General features: G+C 32.3%; 4 protein-coding genes across 4 annotated transcripts in view; 3 read left to right on the forward strand and 1 right to left on the reverse strand.

Annotated features, from left to right (window-relative positions):
* The window catches only part of LOC109546098 (serine protease snake), a 4,957-nt gene extending 2,657 nt beyond the window's left edge, over positions 1-2,300 (forward strand). The window contains exon 5 of the mRNA XM_048660870.1: positions 2,124-2,300. Coding sequence (XP_048516827.1) covers positions 2,124-2,300 — 177 coding nt within the window. The remainder of the gene's footprint in view (positions 1-2,123) is intronic.
* Positions 2,301-4,912: 2,612 nt separating this feature from the next.
* LOC109545962 (venom protease-like) lies at positions 4,913-11,495 on the forward strand. The gene is made up of 6 exons (XM_048662118.1): positions 4,913-5,369; positions 5,905-6,150; positions 6,215-6,369; positions 7,182-7,288; positions 10,027-10,447; positions 11,199-11,495. Exons 1-6 carry the CDS (start codon positions 5,306-5,308, stop codon positions 11,382-11,384), a joined length of 1,179 nt encoding a protein of 392 aa, XP_048518075.1. The 5' UTR covers positions 4,913-5,305; the 3' UTR covers positions 11,385-11,495.
* Positions 11,496-11,592: 97 nt separating this feature from the next.
* LOC109545046 (serine proteinase stubble) overlaps positions 11,593-21,636 on the forward strand; it is a gene marked incomplete in the record, with an annotated part of 47,849 nt that continues 37,805 nt past the window's right edge. The window contains 2 exon segments of the mRNA XM_048662098.1: positions 11,593-11,833; positions 16,121-16,321. Of these exon segments, the coding sequence (XP_048518055.1) occupies positions 11,725-11,833; positions 16,121-16,321 (310 nt within the window).
* Positions 16,640-21,636, reverse strand: LOC125502813 (cytochrome P450 6k1-like; the record flags this gene model as incomplete). The annotated part of the gene is given in 3 exon segments (XM_048662156.1): positions 16,640-17,046; positions 17,101-17,130; positions 21,294-21,636. Coding segments are annotated over 3 exon segments (602 nt in total), but the record flags the coding sequence as incomplete, so codon positions are not given.

Consider the following 21,636-nt stretch of genomic DNA (forward strand, 5'->3'; position numbering starts at 1 on the left):
ATTCTTGCAATTTTTCTTTCGCGAACAAGGACGATTCCAGAAATCACTTACAAATATTTTACTACATTAAACTTGAAGAAGGATTAATTAGATTCAGCTTTAAGGGTTTCCATCAACTACTGACTATCTTTTTAAAATTAAACATGAATAACTTTTGAAACAATTTTTTTTCTGTTTTTTTTCGGCAAAGCATTGGTTGTTTCTTCACATCCCGCCCTCATAAGTGTTTGAAAATATTTTGGTTTATAGCAATCCATACAATCACCGTAAACATATAATAAATTTTTGACTGAAAGCAGTTGTTCAACATTTTCAGAGTTAAAAAAAAGATAAAAATATATAATTAAGAGAACAAATGTACGAATGGTTGGATCAGCTTAAACTCATTGATGTTGAAAACTCTAGTAAACCTGACTAGTGGCAGGAAGGCTTTCTATCTTGATATATGAGTATCACCTAGACTGCTTAACCAAATCTTAAATACAAATATAACTATGGTTTTTATAATCAGCATGTTATAGCACATGAAAACCTGTAGGAAGTTAATATAGAAAGCTTTAATACCAAGTTAATTTAGAATAATAGTAAGCTTATCTTTAAATCGTTTTGCCCTAAGAAGTAGATGATACAGTTTGCTCAAAACTTTTAAGAGAACAATGCGTTTGAAACCTGTTTCTAACCTTTGAAAACCGGCTCTGTTTAGCTCATCACTCTATAAACTGAAAGGAAGATTGACCTTTCAGTTTATAATTGAATAATTTGTAATAGTGTTTATTATTATAAACATTTATTAAACTTGAAATCAAAATGTTTAGAAAATTATTGTAAAAATCACTGCATTTTTTCCATTGTAGATATCTTACAACAGTTGAATTAACGCTCAAATTTCCCCAGAACATTAGCGAGAGCAGTGACAAATTTACTATTTTGAAGATGATAGTTTTAGAAAAGTCGTTGTAATTTATGGAGTTTACCAAACTGCTAAATCGTTACTAACCTGCTAATCGTCTAAAACTGTTAAACATTTTACATTAGCGAATTTAATGAAAAACATTGATCTTTGAAAACTCTTTGCTCAGAAGTTATATTTCCATTAGAATTCCAAATAACATCAATTTATAATAAACGAACATAAACCCGAATTTATTATTATTATAGATTTTTAAAGAAGATACCTTAGCCATAAGATAAACCGTATTAGGAGATCTTTGAATCAAATCTTTAATTTCTCCTTCTGTTAAAAATGTCGAATTCCAATCATTTCTTTGATAAACTTTATATTTATATATTATTTAAAACGAATTGTAAACTGATCCATTTTCTGAGCGGGACGCTGTTTGCTTTGAGCTTAAACGTTCGAAGGCTAATTTCTACTTATATATTAATTGTTGATAAATATAGTTATATACATTTCCACAATTTGTTAAAAAAAGACAAATTTATTGGAAAAAACGGTTATTTAACTATATTAACTGGCAGCAGGTTAACGTTGCCACGTTTACTTCATCGAGAATCCGATGAAGAAATAATTTTTTTTGTTGAGTTTGTCTATTCTAATATATTAAAGTGCTGACATTCATTTTTTGAGCAATAAATTGACCATTATCAAGAAAAGAGTCCTGTTATAAAGCCACTTACAGTTGAAATAATTGTTTAAGAGTTTGAACAATTTAGATGGTATCGAACTACGAGTATATAGACGGAAGTAATTGAAAAATGCCCTTGCTTTTGGTGTAAAAGAATTCATAAAACTATATAGGAGATATGTAAATAATGCGTAATAATCCATTAAATAATAACTAGGTATCCTACAAATTGACTTTATGAAAATTGTGTTTTAACAATTTTGGATAAAATCAACTGAATAATGTGCACTGTGTTGATCGACTTAATGTACTACATACTTGATCTAAACGTTTTGTTTATATTTTTATAATATCCTAAGGAAGAAATTTTATCACTCTTTATATTTTAATCACTTTAATCAATTCTACGATGTTGAAAGCTTATATGACTTATTCTTGGACACTGCTACTCACATTTTTTTTTAATTTGGCTTAAAGAAAATATAAGTTATAGGCGATAAGCGCTAAACTTTAATATATTTTTGTTATCCCTTTCAGATTGTGTTGGATGATCCGTATTGTATGTACAGCATTATAGGGGTAACTTCCTTTGGACGGTTTTGTGGCATGTCTTATTCTCCAGGAATCTACACGAAAGTCGATCGTTATGTTGAATGGATCGAGTCGACGATTTGGACCACAAATCATACAAAAAATGAGTTAGAAAACGTCTAAAATGAATTTAGTTTCCTTTTTCATCTACTGTTCTAGAAATATTGAATTTGATGTCTTTGCGTACGAATATGTTTGTCAAATAAATAATTTATTTTAAAACATTTCGAAGACAATTGTCAACTTGTGAAAATACAATAAGTCATTAAATACTAAATTAATGGAGCAAAAAAATGATAATTATATTATATATAATGATGATATCATATAATGATGAATGAAATGAATTGCAATTAGGATGTAATAACAACAATGATCTTTGTTATTAGCGATAAGCAAGGTCTTTCACATTTTGAGAATGAAAAATCAAAAAGCTGTGCAAATTGTCAATTGGCTGCAACACAGCAACTATAACAAATATTGGAACTGCTTTGCACAAATTCTACTTACGATGTTGTGATTTCGTTAATTGTGTGCAATCTAATAATCTTTTTTCTCATATTTACTTGCAAGGTGCTCAACAAAAAATATATCATTTCATTTGAAAAATGGACATTATTTATATTGCACACGAAAGTAAGACAAAAACTTTGAAATTTTACGTTATTGATGACACATATTTATATGTATAAGCAAAAAGATGCATTTGCATAGGTATTTCAAAACCATGAATGAACTAATAAAAAGTAATTTTAATGCCACTTTTTCCTAAAATCATGTTAAGCAAATGTTTATCCAAATCGTGCAACAAAGCATGGCTGTGCAACATTTTAAACTTATCAGTGATTGGAAAAATATGAAATTGTATAACTTGATAAGATATAATTGATCGTCCTCGGGCTTCGACTTTAAAGAGAACATATCCGGCGTTTAGTGTGAGTTGATTTTCACCCAGTCGTCGAACTTTACTTAGCCCTATTACGGCCCATTTAATGTTTTTAAGTTATTCTTCTAGTTCTACCAATTTACCATTTGTTGATAATGTTGCTATATGAAGGTTTCTTTTGGCAATTTTAGATGTGGTTAGTGAATTTGTGCCTCGCTCAGAATCCTCGATGTAGATCTTTTCCAAGATGTGGGATTTGTCGTTTATTGAGCTACTCACCTGAGGTATGTCTCCGGTCTTTTTATTATTCACCACGTTTGAGAGGTTTTTCTAGCCCTAACGTTCCTCGCTGGATAAAGACGTGTTGGAAGGTGGTGTAGGATGGTGTGTTAAGGAAAATGTGTAGGTTCAAATAAGATGCTGGGTAGGACAATGGATTACCCCGTATGGTCTTGAGAGATAATCCAAGGCTTACGTAGGCAGGGTCGCATCCCTGAAGTAGGTCTATCTTCCACCGGGATCGTGTAGGACTACCTACCCACTCTCTTTCTCCTTTGATGTTCAGTTAGGAAGAAATCAGAATCAGGATACAATAGCATAAAATGAATTTGAAAGTGCAAGGGATCAAATAGAGCAGGTGAAGAGGTAGGTCAAGTACGAAACGAAGAAAAGCAAAACGTCTTCTTGGATTCACGAAGAGACCTCAGCATTCAAGATAAAAATTTCGATATTCTAGATGTAAATTTTTTAACATTTGACAAGTGCAGCGCTTGCAATGTTTTTATGTTGTGCGGTAGAAAGAAACTGTTTTTCAAAATGTCAGTAATACAATGATAAAAAAATTGTATAATCCTCGTTTTTTCGGTTATGTATTGTCTTGCTTGAAACCCAGAGTATCACATATGATAACCAACTTTCTGAAAAAAATTGATGTTCGAAAAAATTGTTAGTTTGGGCCTGCTTTTTAGACATATTTTAGCAAACTATAAGAATCGAAATCAAAATTTAACAGCAACATCTTCTGTATTATAATATCTGTACAATAATTTTAAAAAATCCCAAAATAATAAAGGAATTGACATTCTGTTTTTCTAGTTCGGTCGTTTCCAGCCCTACTCTCTGTTTTTTTCTGTTTATTTATATAAAGTATTGTTCAAATTAGTTTCTACAATGCATATTTTATTGTGAGCAATTACGTTCAAATTTATACGGTAGTTAATGTCTCTATTTAAATAGCACTTCAGATAAAAAGGTAAAATATAGCAAATTCAATTAAAGAATCCGTTTGGGAAATTGAAGATTTTTATAGAAGCGAGACAAGAAAATCACCAGCAACTTGCATAACGAAGTAATTAAAATGTTATTTAAAAACATAACTAGGCACTTTCCGTTGCATTTTAGCGAATGGAACGCATTTTAAAATCATTTGCAAATTGTGGCGCAATTGTAAATGGGGCAAATCTCAGATATAAATACCTTTAGGGCATCCGATTACTTATCACTTAGCCATTTCTCGATAGCCATTAAACGATCCGTTGACCCGCATCTCACAAGTTTTACACATATCATATAATCCAGATGCTAAAAGTAACTCGAGTTCCAGGTTTCCGCCAAAAATTTAGTTTATTTTTTTTTAAGTAATTTTATTTATCCTTTAAAAATTTTATTTATCCTCCGTCCCACTTTCCTAAACATCTCTGAAATTTGTATGCGACTAATGTAAATATTTCGGAACCTAGTTTTAAATAAGCAGGAGGTACATTTTCAATAGCAGACCTTATATTTATATAGTAAGTGCGATGCAATCGAATTATTTATGCGGAAGCTAATACATACTTAAATTGGCAAGCTAATAGAACCAGTTTTGTAACTAGGTATATTCCCATATTTACTATTCAACTTTGATTAAGATTTATTTAAACAAAACACGCTGATTAACTTGTTTTCCAAAATCATAACATTGGCGTGTAGTTACAATCGACCAGAAATAATGTTAATTTTATCTATATGAATAATTGTATTCAGACTTAACATAAATAACGTTTATAACTAAGCTGACCTTCCATGATCAACCATTGGCGATACACAAACAACGTGAAAGAAATACCGATTAAGTCGGTAAGTCCAGTTGGCGTTGTGCTAAGAGACGTAGCAAAACATGTTTCTGTAATGTCAGAATGTTTCAATGCTACGAATTTGTGAATGATTGTTTAGAGTAAAATATTTACTGTAAACTGTGATAATGCATAAGCTAATAGTGATATTTGTGACTGTTTATTCTATAGCCAAAGGACAGCAATATGAAGGTAAGCAGGTACTTAAGACTAGCGATGGAGTGAATATAAAAATTTAACAGAATTTGATATTATATATATATACTTAATTACAGCACTAATGTACTTAATTAATGTACAGTACATATGTGCTATTTTTTTAAATTTTACAGCATTAAATTTGATTTGGCTTTGTTCATTCACCTTAGCATATAGTTTCATGCGCTCTTTACTTCTCTGCTGTAAGTACCTACCTACTTATGGTATAAAAATTCAAAAATAATAATCTGCGAGATTTATAAATTTATGTTATGCTGCCACGTGTTTGCAAAAATCTACTTCACACAAACAGTATCACCGATTGATGCCACTGAATCATATTTCCAAATATGTACCTGTTTCCCTATTTTTAATTAAAATTCAATGAATTTCGACACTTTATTTTTACTTTTAAATGTTTTAATTACTAACGATTTATACAAGATTCACAACCGCTTGCTAGTCCAATAGAATTAAAAAACAATGCTGAGTTTAGTGTGCTCAAAAATTAATAAAAACGAGTTTTTAGGAGATTTATGTGTGGACAAACGTACTGATTCGAGAGGTCATTGTAAATTACTACCGCAATGCCCGAGTGCAATAGCCAACCTTCGAAAAGGTATTTATCCAACAGGATGCGGATTTTCAGGCAGAGAAATAATTGTATGTTGTGTGGAAACCGAGTCCACAACAATCAGATTATCCACCACCACAGAAAAGCCAACAAGGGTGACCATAAGTAAAAGTAGAACTCCGGGAGAAATATCTGATAAAAGTAATTCCTTATATAGTTGAGGAAAGAAACCACTTTTAAAAGCAGGAATTTATGTGTTTTGCAGTGTGCAGACATTACTCTCAATATGTCTGGAGTAAAGAGGTAAGTCCCACTCTTCTAGTGGGTGCAGAAGACATTGTACGCAGAGAATGTCCGTTTGACCGATTGGAGCTTGTAGTCGGGGGATCTCCAGCTACTAGAAAGGAGTTTCCTCACATGGTAAATAATGCAAAAAATAGTTGCGATTTAATTCTTCACTTGTATTGGTGGTTGTTTCTGCGAACGGGCGTTGGTCGTGTTGTATTGTTGTATTGTCAAATTCTTCTAGTAAGTTTATCTTGAGAGTGTTTATTCATGGATTCATGTTTATTCGTGGAATGTGAAGGACGTTCTTTTGATATGTATTTGACCAATTTGCCGTTCGCCTTTACTTGTTATTGTTTGACTCATCTTTGTCAATCATCATCTCATTATCAAGATCTTTCGCACAAAGTTTCTACATTATCTAACTGAAATTAAAACAGTTTAGCGCTTCCGCTTTTGAAAGAAGCTCTGGTACATACAATGTGATATTGTCTAAATCTTTAGACCAGATTTATATTATTATTTTTTGATATATATCATTAAAATGTATTTATTAAAGACAATAAACTAATCCTTACTGTTAAAAATACATTAAGAAGGCAAGTGCCATTAGATACAAATTAAAAGTTAATGTTATTTTAAAATTTCTGACCAAACTGAATTCTCACGTGTTTGAAAATCTCATTAAAACCGAAAACCGAAGGAAATGCAATGTTTCTAATTGCCGACTTTCAACTGAATTGATAGTTGGATAAAAGATCATGCGGGTTACTTTGATTGTTCAATGCACGAGTTTATTGTATATGCAGACTCATTTAACATAGTTTTTTCTTAACTTTGCCTTTAGCTTCCTCAGTAAAGCACCATCACAAGTTTGTAAAATATATTGTTTGCAACATCCGTCAGTATATTATCATTCACGATCTAAATAATTTTCACTTTTACAGGTCCAACTAGGATATGGAGACAATCCAGTTCGATGGGCTTGTGGTGGATCCTTGATTAGTGAGCAGTTTGTATTAACAGCGGCTCATTGCTTGGATGACCGGAGTTTGTAAGTAGATTCAGAATAGTAAGTTATACATATGCAGACTGGGAAGTTTTTTTGAGGCAAATCATATTGGCTTCGCTGCAATCGATTACTTTCTCTATTTTATACTATTAATATAAACAGTCCTTGCAAGTTTACGGTTAGTTGTCATGCTCCCCTAATTATAGTTTTGTATAAAGCTACATTTTCAGTACTAGATCCACAACACACTTTTGCGCTTTCGCTGCTGTTCATACATGCAGTCCCAAATAATTAAAGTTTTAAGTGACAAAAATGATGATTCAATTAAATAAAACACCATAAAAATTAAATTCTGTTTCAAATTGTTAGTTGATTTTGTCATGTGTCAGCCGCTTGAATCTTGGACACATTCTTCTTACTTTTTGCAGATGAATGCTGTAAAAGAAGATAATTTCGTAAAATAAAAAATGTTAATTCATAAGTTTCTGAAAAATCGATGTGTATCTTATGGCTGATTTTCAATTGTAAAAGAATGATAAAAATCAACATAAAAGTTCTAAATTAGCGGCATCCTCAAAATTGACTGAAAACCTATAAGATTTTTTAGGATAATTTTTTAAAAATAATGCTATACTTTTAACCGACCTTAGAGAAATGACGAAAACAATTAAAGCTCGAACTCAGTCGATATTAATTGTTAAAACAATGGTGGACGGAGTAACATGATGCTTATTTCAAGCATCATCAAGCTTGTTTTTTTTTCAAAATAGAATTTATGGCAAAACGCCTTCTCGGCTGTGGTCTAGAAATCATGTAAAAAATAATAATTTTGTATTACTTTCGACAGTCATATAATTTTCTAATAAAAAAGCGTTTTAATTCACGCAAGATTAAATACAAAATTCACAACTTATATTTTTAGACACACTTTCAAAAGAGAGATTTATTATTGATGTGCGAGTGAAACTGTTTCTGTGTAAGTGTGCGACCTTATACTTTACAAAATATTTTTCGTTAAAGGATTAAAGTATATTTGGTGCATTTAAACATCATTTCTTCATGTTGGAAACATAGTTTAGCAATAAGTATAAACAATTCTTCAAACATCGACTTAAATATTTCTCAGATTTCTCTTCTATTTTTCTATATTTTTTTAACTCTAAACTTCATTGGAAGACAAACAACTGATGCGACATCCTAAAGAGGTAGCCACTAGTAATTAGATGATACATTAATTTTCATACTAGTAGTCATATACGTTTAGTTTCTGATATTTTCATTATAGTAAATGAAGTATTAAGTTAAAAAACCCAATTTTGCAATTTTTAAAACCAATATAGTGCCAGCTAATAACTCAGCCAACAGTGTTAGCTGAAAACGTATACATTTATTTGTCGAAAAAAATCGAGCCAAGGGTTTCTTATAGGACAAAACCTTGCAGTTTTGTTATAACATCAGATACATTTTCAATTGAAGGGTCCAATGCAATAACCGACTAAGTCCAATTTTTACGTAAAATGAGTTAGCAACACGATATCATAGAGTTTGAAATGCTCCGTCGGACCGTGCAAGAATCAGGCTTATAGCTATTTCTACTAAAATTTTATACGTATTTTTGGGTTTCATATCTAGTGTACTCTGCAAGAACAAGCAATGTTCTGGACTGTTTGCGCGCCTTTTTCGTTGGTTTTAGTGTTTTCTTTTATTCAGTTTGGCTTGCATATATTATTTATATATTTTTTTAACAGTAAAACTTACTTAGATAGATTTTACCCATAAAAAAACCTTAATAAAAAATTATAAAATTACTTTGCCATAATATCGGATATTATTGTGCCGAAAGAGCCATTTGGGAACCACATTAAAATGTAGTGAGTCTGTTGGGGAGCCAATATTTCAAGAGTTGAATATAAAAAATAAGAAAATTGTACCTACAATCGGTGTAAATTAGCAAAAACTATGTCCCTCAGTGCGACTTATGTTTTGACCAGATGGGTAATGTCATAAGTCTTACGTAGAGCCTAGTATTCCTAGATTCTTCTGTGTCAGAATTCAGCAGCAATGAATAAAAAATATCCTGTACCACTCAAGTTTTATCTTTCGTTCATGTTCAATCAAATTTATTCAATTAATAAAAAAAATTCGATCCAGTAATGTTAGATTTATTGCTATATCCCAGAAGAAAACAAAGGGAAACTGCAAAAACTGTGCAAGAATCAACTAAACCCATATTTTTTTTCAAAATTTTGAGCATATAAATAATGGTGAACGTAAGATGGTTGCTTATATGTATTCCTTGATCAAAAATGTACAGAGTATTTTAGTTGTCCGATAGCGATTTTAGTCAGTCCGATATGAGCAAAATTGCAATAAATATTTAGATTCAAGAAAATATAGCATTTACCAACACGTATTATAACAATTTTACGTTACACATTACGTATCATAACAAAGATTTCAGTTTCACAAAAAAAATCAGAAAGTTGTTAATGTGATACTTCAAACTACTCAGTCTTGATTAAAACGGTTCAACTGAAAACTATTTATTTTAATCGGACTAAATTTATTTTTATTTAGTTTCTAACCAAGAACAATTGCCATACTTCCACTGCATATTTGTAATTGTGTTATTCGTATTATTCGATTTCGATTCATAGTTTTTAAATAATTTCGGTCCAATTTTCTCCTTGGATTAAAAATAATTCCTTATCTGGTCTTATTGATGAAAGTCTTATTTCCATTAGGCTATCGGAAATACCTAAAATACTTAATTGTTGCAGAGGTAACGCCTTATACGCAAGAATGGGATTCATTGACATAGATGACCCAGAACACCTGCAAGAATTCAATATTATTCAACGATTTGCTCATCCTCAATATTTTGAACCATCACATTACCATGACATTGGTTTAGCAAAACTTGCTAAACAGGCACAACTAAACACTTGGGTGAGACCAGCTTGTCTGTACGCAAACAGACATTCACCTTGGTCAAAAGTAATTGCGATAGGTTGGGGCAGGACGGAGTTTGGTGGTGATGAAAGCAAAGAGTTACTGCGGGTTATTCTGGAATTGTATGGACAGCCGATTTGCAATAAAGTATACAAACAGCAAACCGGAACTTCACAGCTACAAGAAGGCATTAAAGATGACTTGATGATTTGCGCCGGGCATTCAAAGGATCTAAAAGATACCTGCCAGGTAAGTTAATTAAATTCTTTCAAAATTAGCAAACTGTTGTAAAAAAGTAGATGGACAAATGATTCGACAAGATGGTCATTTTTTTTATTTTGAACTAGACCAAATTGAAAAAGTGTTCGGTTTTGAGCTATTATACCGCCGTCTGTCGAAATTTAGGTCCAAAATTTAGCTTGGTCGCATGTCTATCAAAATATGCTTTATTGCCACAGAAAAGTCATCTGCATAAAAATATTAGCTTCTTCATCATACCACTGTAAGCCGAGGCAATGCAAAAGGAGGGAGACCTTGTCTCTGACTCAGCATACTTGAACGAACACTTCTCTGTAGGTTTTGACGATGCGTGCTAGCGAAACATGAGCACCAAATTTCTACCGACCGCTGCCTAATAACTCAAAATCCAGCAGTTTTTCAAAGGATAACTACAAGAACAATTTCAATTGCGAGACCTGAGAATGATAGCGATAACCATTTTTTTTTCTGAAAATTACGCATGAAATTAAAATGAGTTGGTTGAGCTTATCAAAGAGTCCCTATATTTATCAAAAATTTGTTAAAAGCAACAGGGTATTCTATTAAAAACATTAAACTGTATAAAATTCAATTCTAGCGCTAACGCATCAATTTTTCTTCATTAACATAAACATTTAAAAAACATAAGTAGTTAAAAAATATTTATTAATTAGTTTTGAATACCTGATTCGATATTTTTCAAATTTAATCAGATCTGCTTGTATAATTACTACTTTTTTAGGGTGATTCTGGTGGTCCCCTTCAGGTTTATCGAACAGGAGATCAAAACATGTCTTGCATGTACGATATAATTGGCGTGACCTCTTTTGGAAAGGGCTGCGGACTTGCTGTGAATATTCCTGGTGTATACACTCGAGTAGCACATTATCTGCAATGGTTGGAAGATATTGTTTGGCCTAAAACCTAGTTTTAGCATTAGATTTGCATACTTATTTAATGTAAAAACCATATATGGCAACATCGTTCACACTGTATGTAATCAATCATATTCCAAAAAAAAACAACGTAAAATACCAAATGCCCTTTTAATATACCCGAAATTAACGACATGTTATTCGAAACAAAATGTTTGTCACATAAAAGCTGTGACAATGATACATTTTCTCAATTACTGTTTTGCATGGAACGTCCTTAACTAAATCCCCTTTGGACTGTCCCATTTGAAACGATAATTTTGCCAATTATAACAAATACATGAGTATTGCGATTTTCATTATTTGTGTGTGTTAATATTGCTACATAATATAATGAAGAACATCCTGATGTCGGTGATCAAAACTGTTTACAGGATGAAGTGTCACGGTTTAGTTCTCGTGTTTCCATTAATACTGTGTAAAGTTGCATCTTATGATCTGAGTAAGTAATCTATTATTTCCATTTTTTACTGTTTATTTGAAGTATTAATTTGGAAACCTTTATCAATTTTATTCAAAGGCCTATAAAAGCCCCATAAACTAAACAGACTGATTGGTTGTAAGATATAGGTGGGTGTCGCAGTCTTGAATTCTTAAGCAGCGAAAGGCTTAGAAAACTAATTTTGACTACAAGGGTGCCTAAAAAATGATACCACCTTAAACACTGACCGCTGGTATTCAGAGAGACATATCATAAATAACACATAAACATAACATAATATAGGGGCTATAACAATTTTCCCATCAATTTCTTTACCCTTTCGACCATATTTTTTGTAACAACATGAGCAGCGCCCCCGAACTCTTATTCCATTAACTTTATTTTTTACAAGATAGTGCCTGACTGACTGAATTCCTTCTGGTAATGGTGTCAGCCATGGGTAAGCATTCCGCTTCTTTCCGAACTTCCGACCTTTTTCACATGCCGGTGTATCGAAAATAATACACATTAAAAAACACTAAAAACAGTGCAAAAAGTTGGAAAAACAATTTTTATCAAGAAGAGACATAATAACAAAATAAAATCATTTAAGTTTTTTTTATTTTGAAAACTTTTGCATGGCAGCTTGGCGGTGGATGTGTTAAGCATGTACATTTTTTTATTCTGAAAATACATTTCCACTAATATGCAGATTAGATTAGCGGTAAAAAGTAAAAAATATATTGCTTGGTACTAAGTTAGATGAAAAGAATGGCACACAATGAGTCATTTTTAAAAATTTCTGATCACATACAGGGTGTTGAATCTAACCCCATCTAGCTAAACTTTTGCTTCGAATAGGAACAGTTTTTGCATAGCAACGTTGTCGTTCATCGAGATGCTGATTTATCAGGACATAAAATAGTTTCAGCTTGCCAAAAAAAATTATGTATTTATTCATGACGGCTAAATAATATACAGGGTGGTTTTTTAGTGGGATAGAGTCCATTATTTCCGATAGTGTTGAACTTTCGAAAAATAGTTTCATATAAAAGTTGTTGACGCACGAAGTGCTCATATTTTAAAAATATCTTATATGATACAGAGTGTCTCAGAAAAGCTAGGCAATCAAAGTGTATTTTTTTAAATAGAACTACCCTTTTGTCACTAGCTTATGGAATGCAGCTTGAAACGCTGTATATGCACCGTAAAATATTTTTTTCTTACTTGCGACGTTGGCAGATTCTCGCCATTTTAGTAAAATTTTGCTTAAAAACATGGTGTTTAGTTTAGAACAGGGAATATTAAAATTATATTATTGTAAGAACTGCCAGCATGTTGGCACCACTTTTCACGCAGTTGTCTGTCAATGCACTTCATGTGAAGCGCATTGTGAATCGTCAGCGCATTATTCATTATTCGATTATCGCTGCACCGACATCCATCAGATCAGCTAATTGTTACCACGTGTTTTGTATTTTACAATAAATTAAGTTAGCGCCTATTTATTGTTTTCTTCATAAAAAATATAACTACAGTCCACTATATTGAAGAGATGTGTGCAAACATCCGAACACATGGTATTTAAAAATGCATTGTAGAAGCAAAAAAAAGCAGTTAAAGATACAAAAAAATACGTCTTTCCAATCACCACAGATCCGTTAAAAGTTGTATTGAACCAAAATATCAATACATTGTACAGGGTGTCAACAATGTGGACTTCAATCTAACACTTTTTAACGCATCATAACTTTTGTTTTTCAAATGGAAGTACCTGTATATTAATACGTCATTAGATAGACAATTTACAAAGCTACAAGTTTCATTTACACTAAGCTGTGAAATCAACCGTTTTCATATTATAATTTATTTTATTTAAAAATTTCAAAAAGTTGTAACATTTTGTAAGGTGGCTATGGAATTCAATAAATAAGTGTCAACATTTGATGATACTTGACATAATCAATAAAAAAAGTGCAACGTTTTATAAAATGCATGGAATTTCATAGCAAAAAATGCAATAAAACCAAACTGCATACATCTATAAGAATAAAAATACAAAATTATAACTACAGTGATATTTTAAAATAAATGTTCAATATGATTTCGGTTAACATTTAAGTAACTATTATTGCGTTTATGAATTGCTAACGGAGTTAAAACAGTATTATTAATGTTTCGAAAAACAGTTGTGATTCGTTCCTTCATGTCATCTTTTGTAGTTGGTGTTATTTTATAAACTTCGTGTTTGGCGCAACCCCCTAAAAATCCATTTTTGTCAAATCGGGTGAACGAGGTGGCCACTGAACAGCCCCACCTCCGCCTATCCATCTCTCACGAAATTAATTATTCAGGTATTCATGAATTTGAGCTGTATGGTGAACTGGAGCTCCATCATGTAAATACCACATTCTTTCCTTGATATAATTAGGTAAATGATCAATTAAACGTGGAAATTCAAATTTTGACACTTATTTATTAACTTCCATAGCCACCTTACAACATGTAGGAACATTTTGAAATTTTTAAATAATGTCGCGTAGATTCCCCCTCCATTCGCTCGAGTTGCGAGCAGAGGGCGCCTCTGTCTCCTCTTGTGGAGAGCGGGAATCACGACCTTGTCCCTGCATGACAAGGTGAGGGATGCGCACAATAAAACTAAGATTTAAACAAAAAAAATTGTTCTAATAGTCCGTCGCGTAGGGATGCCAGGTACTTGTTTTGGATAGTACCCCCCTGCTTGCGCGCGATTCTGCGCTCAATGTGAACTAACAATAATAAAAGAAAACAAAAAAAAAAACAAAACAAACAACAAAACCACCACGAACAAACAGAACTGCAACCAACTACAATTAATAATATATAAAATAAACTAAAATTACGGGAGTCTATGGCTCGAGTACCTGGGGCGCGCACAATTGTCCCACGTACTGCGGCGGGCAAATAGTCTGGTCTCCGGGCGCGCACAATAGTCTCGCGGTGGGGTCACCGGTTTTCCGGGGGATCAAGGAGCAAGGATGCTCCGGAAAAAACTGGATTTCCTTGGAATCCAGCACTCAAACAAAAAAAACAAAATGGCGTGGCGTCGGTAGCCTTCTTTTTGGCGTACCCTAGACCGTCTTCGTACGCGTTTCCTTCGGGACTGGTTTACAGGACTGACCGTACGATCCCTTTTTCCCGACCGCACCCCCGCACCACCCTCTAACCCGAACGCACTGACCGCCACCGCGCACCATTAGTTTAAGGGTGAATGCGAGGGGTGTTTATGGCGAAAAAAAGGAATAACAAGAAATAACTTTACTTCGCGGCACGTCAATAAAATAAATTATAATTTGAAAACGCTTGATTTCACAGCTTAAAGTGTAAATGCAAATTTGTAACTTTGTAAATAGTCTATCTAATGACGTATTAATATACAAGTACTTCCATTTGAAAAACAAAAGTTATATTGCGACATCGTAGACTACGAGCTGGATTTAGTTTACGGAAAAACTTAAACAATTATATATTTATTAATTAAATAACCTCTTGCTTTCATTGTCTTTTTCAGTTCTAATTATAATGATGGCGACCTACTGTTGCGCATTTATTTATAGATCACGACAGTGATATACTCAAACATATTCTGTCTTAATTTTGAAGACATTATGATTAGTTATTTTTACTTTTCATTCTTTGATTTCTGATTTTATTTACCAGAATAATTACAGAATAAAGCATTTTAAATTGAATTTAATTTTATATGCATTTTTATTGCTGGAGATCATAAATGGAGGAGCAATTGCAAACGAATTATTATTTTTCCATGAGCTAGCTAAACAGTTCTTTGTATTGATGCGTGAGCCTCTGTAGAGCACAATTCTTCTGAAATAGTTTATATCCGTGATTATCTACAATAATACCTATACATATGTGTTGCAGTAATCTGGAATGGAGTATTTTTAATTACATTTCCCAATTGTATTTTTCGTATTTCCTCGACGAATCATTTAAGGGAAAAGGTTTAAACTACCAAACTGTTTCAAAATTTAAATTTATTTAACAAGCATTTAATTTGGAAAGCATTTCACTATTTCAGAAATAAACTTGGAAAAGGAAGAATGTAGAAAGCGAGTGTTTTTTCAATTTTTTTATTAATGAGACCAATATTTTAATTTCCACCAACAACTTTGTTCGATTTATACCAAAAAGTTCTAAGAATCTTGCAATATAAACATTCAAATGATGCAAATGTAAGTTTGTTACGATTTCAATAAACCCTTCCTCTTTTATTTAAGTTATTCTAGTGGAAAATCTGTTTCTTTTCAGCTACTAAAAGGTGTCAGTTGAAGAATAAGCAGATTGGCAGATGTATACCGAAATCAATTTGCGCTATAGATGCGAAAATAAACACAAATGCTGACCCGGAGTCACCAGGATGCAGTTCTGGAAGTATTTGCTGCCAAATGTTTGCAAAAATTGTTACACTTGACAATGGAAATTCAGGATCTGTATCAAACGGAATTTCAGGTAAAGTGTAGTTGTAACAGTAAGAATACACGTTCTTCGGGAAACTTGAAAATTTTTCGAGTTAGCGGTAATTATCTAGTACAGACTGGGTCCACGTGAGCTATTTCAGAACCGTGACCTCCGACTCCCAGGCAATTTTTGGTTGTTCCACTGCATTCAGATTCTACTGTAGACGGCATGGTTCTTTTAGGAAACTTGTAGGCATTTGATAAATAAGCACATTTTAAAGCGTTCGCCCTCAGAGCGAAGATAAATACGAATTCTGAACTGATCGCTTGCAGCAAACCATATGAAGGGTACATGAGAAGAGGCTAAGTCAACATTTCTACTAATCAATTTATTTTACTGATTGTAGGTAGCATGTTTTTCCTCTGCATACATACATATTTTTCCTCTGCATACTCCAATGCAAAACATTCCGAATATAATTTTTCCATAATAGACAATCAATTTTCAACGCTTTCTTTGAATGTAGATATTTTATATTTTGTCGTTTTTATTCGATTTTCTTACCAAATTCTACATTCTTTCCTTTGCTTTCTTCGATCAATATATCAACCAAATCGTTCCCTTTGTACTCTGGATTAGACATTCTACTTGAAAGAATTTCTCCAAATATACTGCATAATCTGTTAATAACGCGAGGATTGAAAAATGATATGTGAAGTGCAGTAGCTAGCTTTGGAGCTAGAAAAGCGGTATGCAATCGAAATGCAGTCGAGCACCTTAAAACAAAATTGGCATTTGTACGAATTTAGATAATATAAAATTCAACTTACCGAAAATTAAACAACTGCCTTCCAAGACATCTAGAACAGAAAACAATTAATCCATCACAACACTGCTACTAATATAAAAAATTGGATGTAAATAAAAATTGTATTGGCAGATTCTTCAGATAATACTTGAAAAGAGTTTATTTTATTCAATTCAATCAGCTATATTTGTGAAAGCAATTTATTTGCACTTCTTGGTGTCTAAAGAAGTTCAGAAGTAGATTCAGTCCATTAATGCTTTCATGCTCTTTCTGTCTTTTCAGTATAACGCACATGATTTATAGGTACGAGTACTACAGATATTGGCATTAAGGCCACATTAAAACATGAAACTATGTTGTAAATTAAAATCCATTCTATTTGATTAATCAGGAACAATTCGGAGAAGAACTAAATTAAAACGAGCTCAACACATTTTCAATTAAGCAAATAACATTAACGGCGTTAATGAAATGAAGCAATGAAACTGTTTTCCTTACTTATCGGCGATCCTAAGTTATGTAACCTATTGATAATTCAGCCAGAAAAACAAGTTGTTGCACATTAACAGTATATTTTTTTGAAACGATAACTTCTTGTGTGGTATAAAATATGGTGGCAGTGTGGTGCGATTTGAATGAATTTCGTTACGGCGCCGTTATTCTTTGCATAGATAAAGACAAGTAGCTAGGCAGATCTCTCTGGTGCACACGGCGATTTACCGGAAATATAAAAAAACAAATTTGACTCGCAAAAATTGTGGTAAAAAGAGTTTGTTCTTTGTTCAAGACGACGCTAAATACGATATATTTCAGATATAAAATTACAAAAGCAAAAGTAAATAAGATGTAGTATTTAATAATATACGCTCAAATTTAAAAATATAGGTTTTACGAACAACTGTATGAGAGCTGAAAACAGCCGGGGTTTAACTAAGGGGTACCTAATGATCAGCGTGCACAGAACACATATGTATGTTTTTCAGAATTTGCAGTATTTAATTAATCAAATGGTAGATCAATTTGCATTTTTAATGTTAGTTTTAGATAGTTCGGTTTGTATGTTTGTTTTTCTATAATTATTTATTTAATTGTTTTAATAACAATGTGTTTATAAAAAAATCTCAGCGTGCATTCGATTTCTAATTTTCTCTTTTTCCTTATGGCTTCCGACGCCCTTACAGTCTACCTGTGAATGTCCCGGAATTTTAATCGATTTGAAGTGCTTTCCAGCGAAATTTTTGAACAACCCACTCTTTTCTTACACCTAATATTAAGGGTACTTCAAGCAAGAACCAAAATAAATGCTAAGCTAAAACTGCACAAAGTCTGCATTAACCGGGGTTTAGTCCGCTTACATATGGGCTAATCGAAGTTGGACCGTATATAAAGAGTCTAGTCCTTTTACAAACCGACTAGTCAATTTGATGAAGGACAAGTTTGTTACACATTTATATGTTGCGCCAAAAACAAACTAGCAGCAAAACGTTAGCCATGAATATATTTAGTGTTATACTTATTTATTTTGTAATAAGCGACAAGCGAATGTCACTAAAATAACAGCATTGTAATTTAAAATTGAATTAGAATAACAAGAATATTGAAATTATAAATTGATATTGCCATCATGCTTTAAACAAGTTCGATATTTGATGGTTTCTATAAATAATATGTTTATGGTATGTGATAAGTTATCACTTCTGTCGAGCGTCCCGTGACGCACACCTTTCTTTCGGAAGAAGATAATTCGCTGTTTTCCACTAAAATAGGCATCAAATAGTTATCTGTATTGCCAGATATATTTTCCAGGCAAAACAGGCTCGGGATAATAATATTAATGGAGACCAATTGATAATTTCAAATTAGCATAAAAGAAGCCACTGCTAAATTCTGCTTTTCTTAAACAGAAATGCACAAAGTTGTGGCATAATACTGAAACCTAGCATTATGTTCAATCAGGACCAAATTGAAAAATTGTAAAATTAATTATTTTAGTTCGACCCAAATTCGATGTATGAAAATAAACAATGTGTTTTAGGCAAATGAAATAAATTCTAAAATAAAAAATATTTGAGTGTTCGAAACAACACTCGTATAAGTGGATTGGCATATTTAATTGCCCGTTTTTTTTCAACCAAAACTTTATATTCAGGGTTAGCCATGTAACAGTAGTCATTACCAACTCATATATTTTAGATGAAGCACCCCATATGTGTATTATTAGATTTCGGATTATTCAGAAATGTCCAGACATATTACATGTACAATATGTTATACCTATCTTCAACTTTTTGAGGATGAGGATCTTTATTTCCTACAGAAAAAGGCTATCGACCCAATCGGTCTTTCTGCTCACTTTTTGAGGAATATTACATGTTTTGAGATTTATTTAAAAAATTCACATCAACAGAATGTTTCTGCATAGCGATGTTTTGTTAATTTTATCTTTATCGTGTAATAGATGGCTGTATATGTCATCACAGCATATTGTAAAAAGGATGAAAGCGGCTATCTTTGAGTACAGTGACCGTATAAAACACAATGGCGACAATAGGACTAAAGCTCCTCCCATCCCCCATTATGGGGCAAATCTATTTGGCGCCAACAGATCTTTGCTGTGATCTATATAACTCAAGTCCAATTTTTAATTTGAAATTATTGCTAATATATGTATAAAGCATTTTTGGATTAAATTAGAAACGAGCGTTAAAGATTAGTTTTTTCTTTATAACATGTCTCTCCTTAAGAGTTAAGACAGCGGAATTGAGATGCAATTCAGCTCTTGATAAGAATTGTTCTCCGCAATGGAAATGCAGTTTAGCGAACTTTCCAATGTGTAGTGCGAAATATTATTATATATATTATATTAATTAATTGCAAACCCAAAACGAGCTAGTTAGCATACATAACATACATAATTATGATAAATCTTTCAAATTATATTATAGTAGAATATATAAAGTTTACCGATGTACAAATAATTAAAGTCAAGTAATACTATGTATATGCATAATGTATAAATTACGTTTGGTCATTTACCTACTGTAATCAATGTTACTAATGTATAATGATTGTGAATAACTTAATAATTTTGAAGTTACATTACCGAAAAGAATATTTGTTTCGGAAAAAATTATAGAATGCAAGTTTGTCCTAATCTCTCTCATTGGGACAATATTGCAAAGTTAAAATTACATCTGAAAATTAGCTTTTCAGTTGTAAATGAAAATTGTGAATTATTCAATTAAAATTTTATACCAACATTTGAAATTCGCAAACCCTATGATCAGAATAATGGAAGGGGTCCGCGGTAAAAGGGTCTAAGTACGTTTGTAATTGTTATGAGATAATCAGCAAAAATGTTTCTTTATGTCTATTTAAATTTTAATAAATACGAAAAATGTTAATATTCAAGGTAAGCAAATGATTATAAGAGTACTGTGACATGATTTGCCTCGAAAGAAGGCGATCTGACAACTTTTATTAAGACAAAATGTCTGGTTCCTCTGCAATGCATTGTCAAAATTATCCAAAAAACATGTTTTCAGAATTTGTTCGTATGTAACACTTATATTTTCATAAAGCAACCGAGTTCATCCACTTTGAGCAAGTGATGAATTATTGAAAAACTTGGTACAAAAACGTCCAGAACTTTTTATTTGGCGGATGGAATCAGCTCATTTAATCGTGTTGATGGACTAGTTCCTTTTTTACATGTTTATGCTCTTTATAAAATCTTGTAGCATTCACAATTTTTTTGCCCAAAAAATATATTTCTGTTTTCTTACTATTTAGAAATCTCAGACATTAACTTCAAATATAGTAAGCTGTACAGTTCTTTTACATTAATTTAATTGGCAAGTGTTTTGTAATATTTAACTGACCAACATGGTCTTAATATGTTATATGTATAAATATGTTACGGATGCATGGGACACAGGCTTTAGGCTCGGTTGTCCTTTGGAAGTGTTTTCGGTCGAGTTGCGTTCCTCACAAATCGGAATAAAAGAACCCAGCTTTTCGCCTGAGCGCAGTACCTTTTTCAAAATATGAAAGAAATCCACAGCAAGTTTTATTAAAAATCATCCCAGCACTTTCCCGATGTTTAAAATTCTTAATTGGTAGAATACCAGACATGATAATTCCGCAAAAACCATGAATGCTCGAAAAAGGACTATTGCATCGAATCAAATAATAAATCAAAACTTAATAACTGACCTGAATTCGGCATTTTCTGTATTGAAGCATCCAGCATCTATTGCAAAAGCACACCTTGCTATAACATTAGTCGAAAATTTCGCACAAATTTCCTTGGATTCAATGCTAGGCATATTATCGAAATTGCTGATATAATCCACCATAAGATTACCTTCTCTTAAGATATGTGGAAACATTTGTTTTAATTTTCCGGTGGAAAAAACTGGAGTGAGTTTTGATCGTACTGCTTTCCACCGTGGATTTTTAGCCAGGAACATAAAGTTCGACATAATCGGATCGTGTTCGTAATGCGCCACTGACCTATTTTGAAAGTATTCAAAATCTTTTTGTAGTACCAGTTTTA

This window comes from Dendroctonus ponderosae, unplaced genomic scaffold, assembly GCF_020466585.1.
Source record: "Dendroctonus ponderosae isolate FM_Combo_2020 unplaced genomic scaffold, Dpon_F_20191213v2 Dpon_F_20191213_1, whole genome shotgun sequence".
Taxonomy (NCBI): domain Eukaryota; kingdom Metazoa; phylum Arthropoda; class Insecta; order Coleoptera; family Curculionidae; genus Dendroctonus; species Dendroctonus ponderosae.

What these genes read in the sequence shown, in the direction of transcription:
- LOC109545962 (XM_048662118.1), top strand. Translation starts at nt 5,306, where the DNA reads ATGCATAAGCTAATAGTGATATTTGTGACTGTTTATTCTATAGCCAAA. An exon ending in TGCTTGGATGACCGGAGTTT is followed by an intron (nt 7,289 to 10,026) that starts GTAAGTAGATTC and finishes TAATTGTTGCAG; the next exon opens with AGGTAACGCCTTATACGCAA. An exon ending in ATCTAAAAGATACCTGCCAG is followed by an intron (nt 10,448 to 11,198) that starts GTAAGTTAATTA and finishes CTACTTTTTTAG; the next exon opens with GGTGATTCTGGTGGTCCCCT.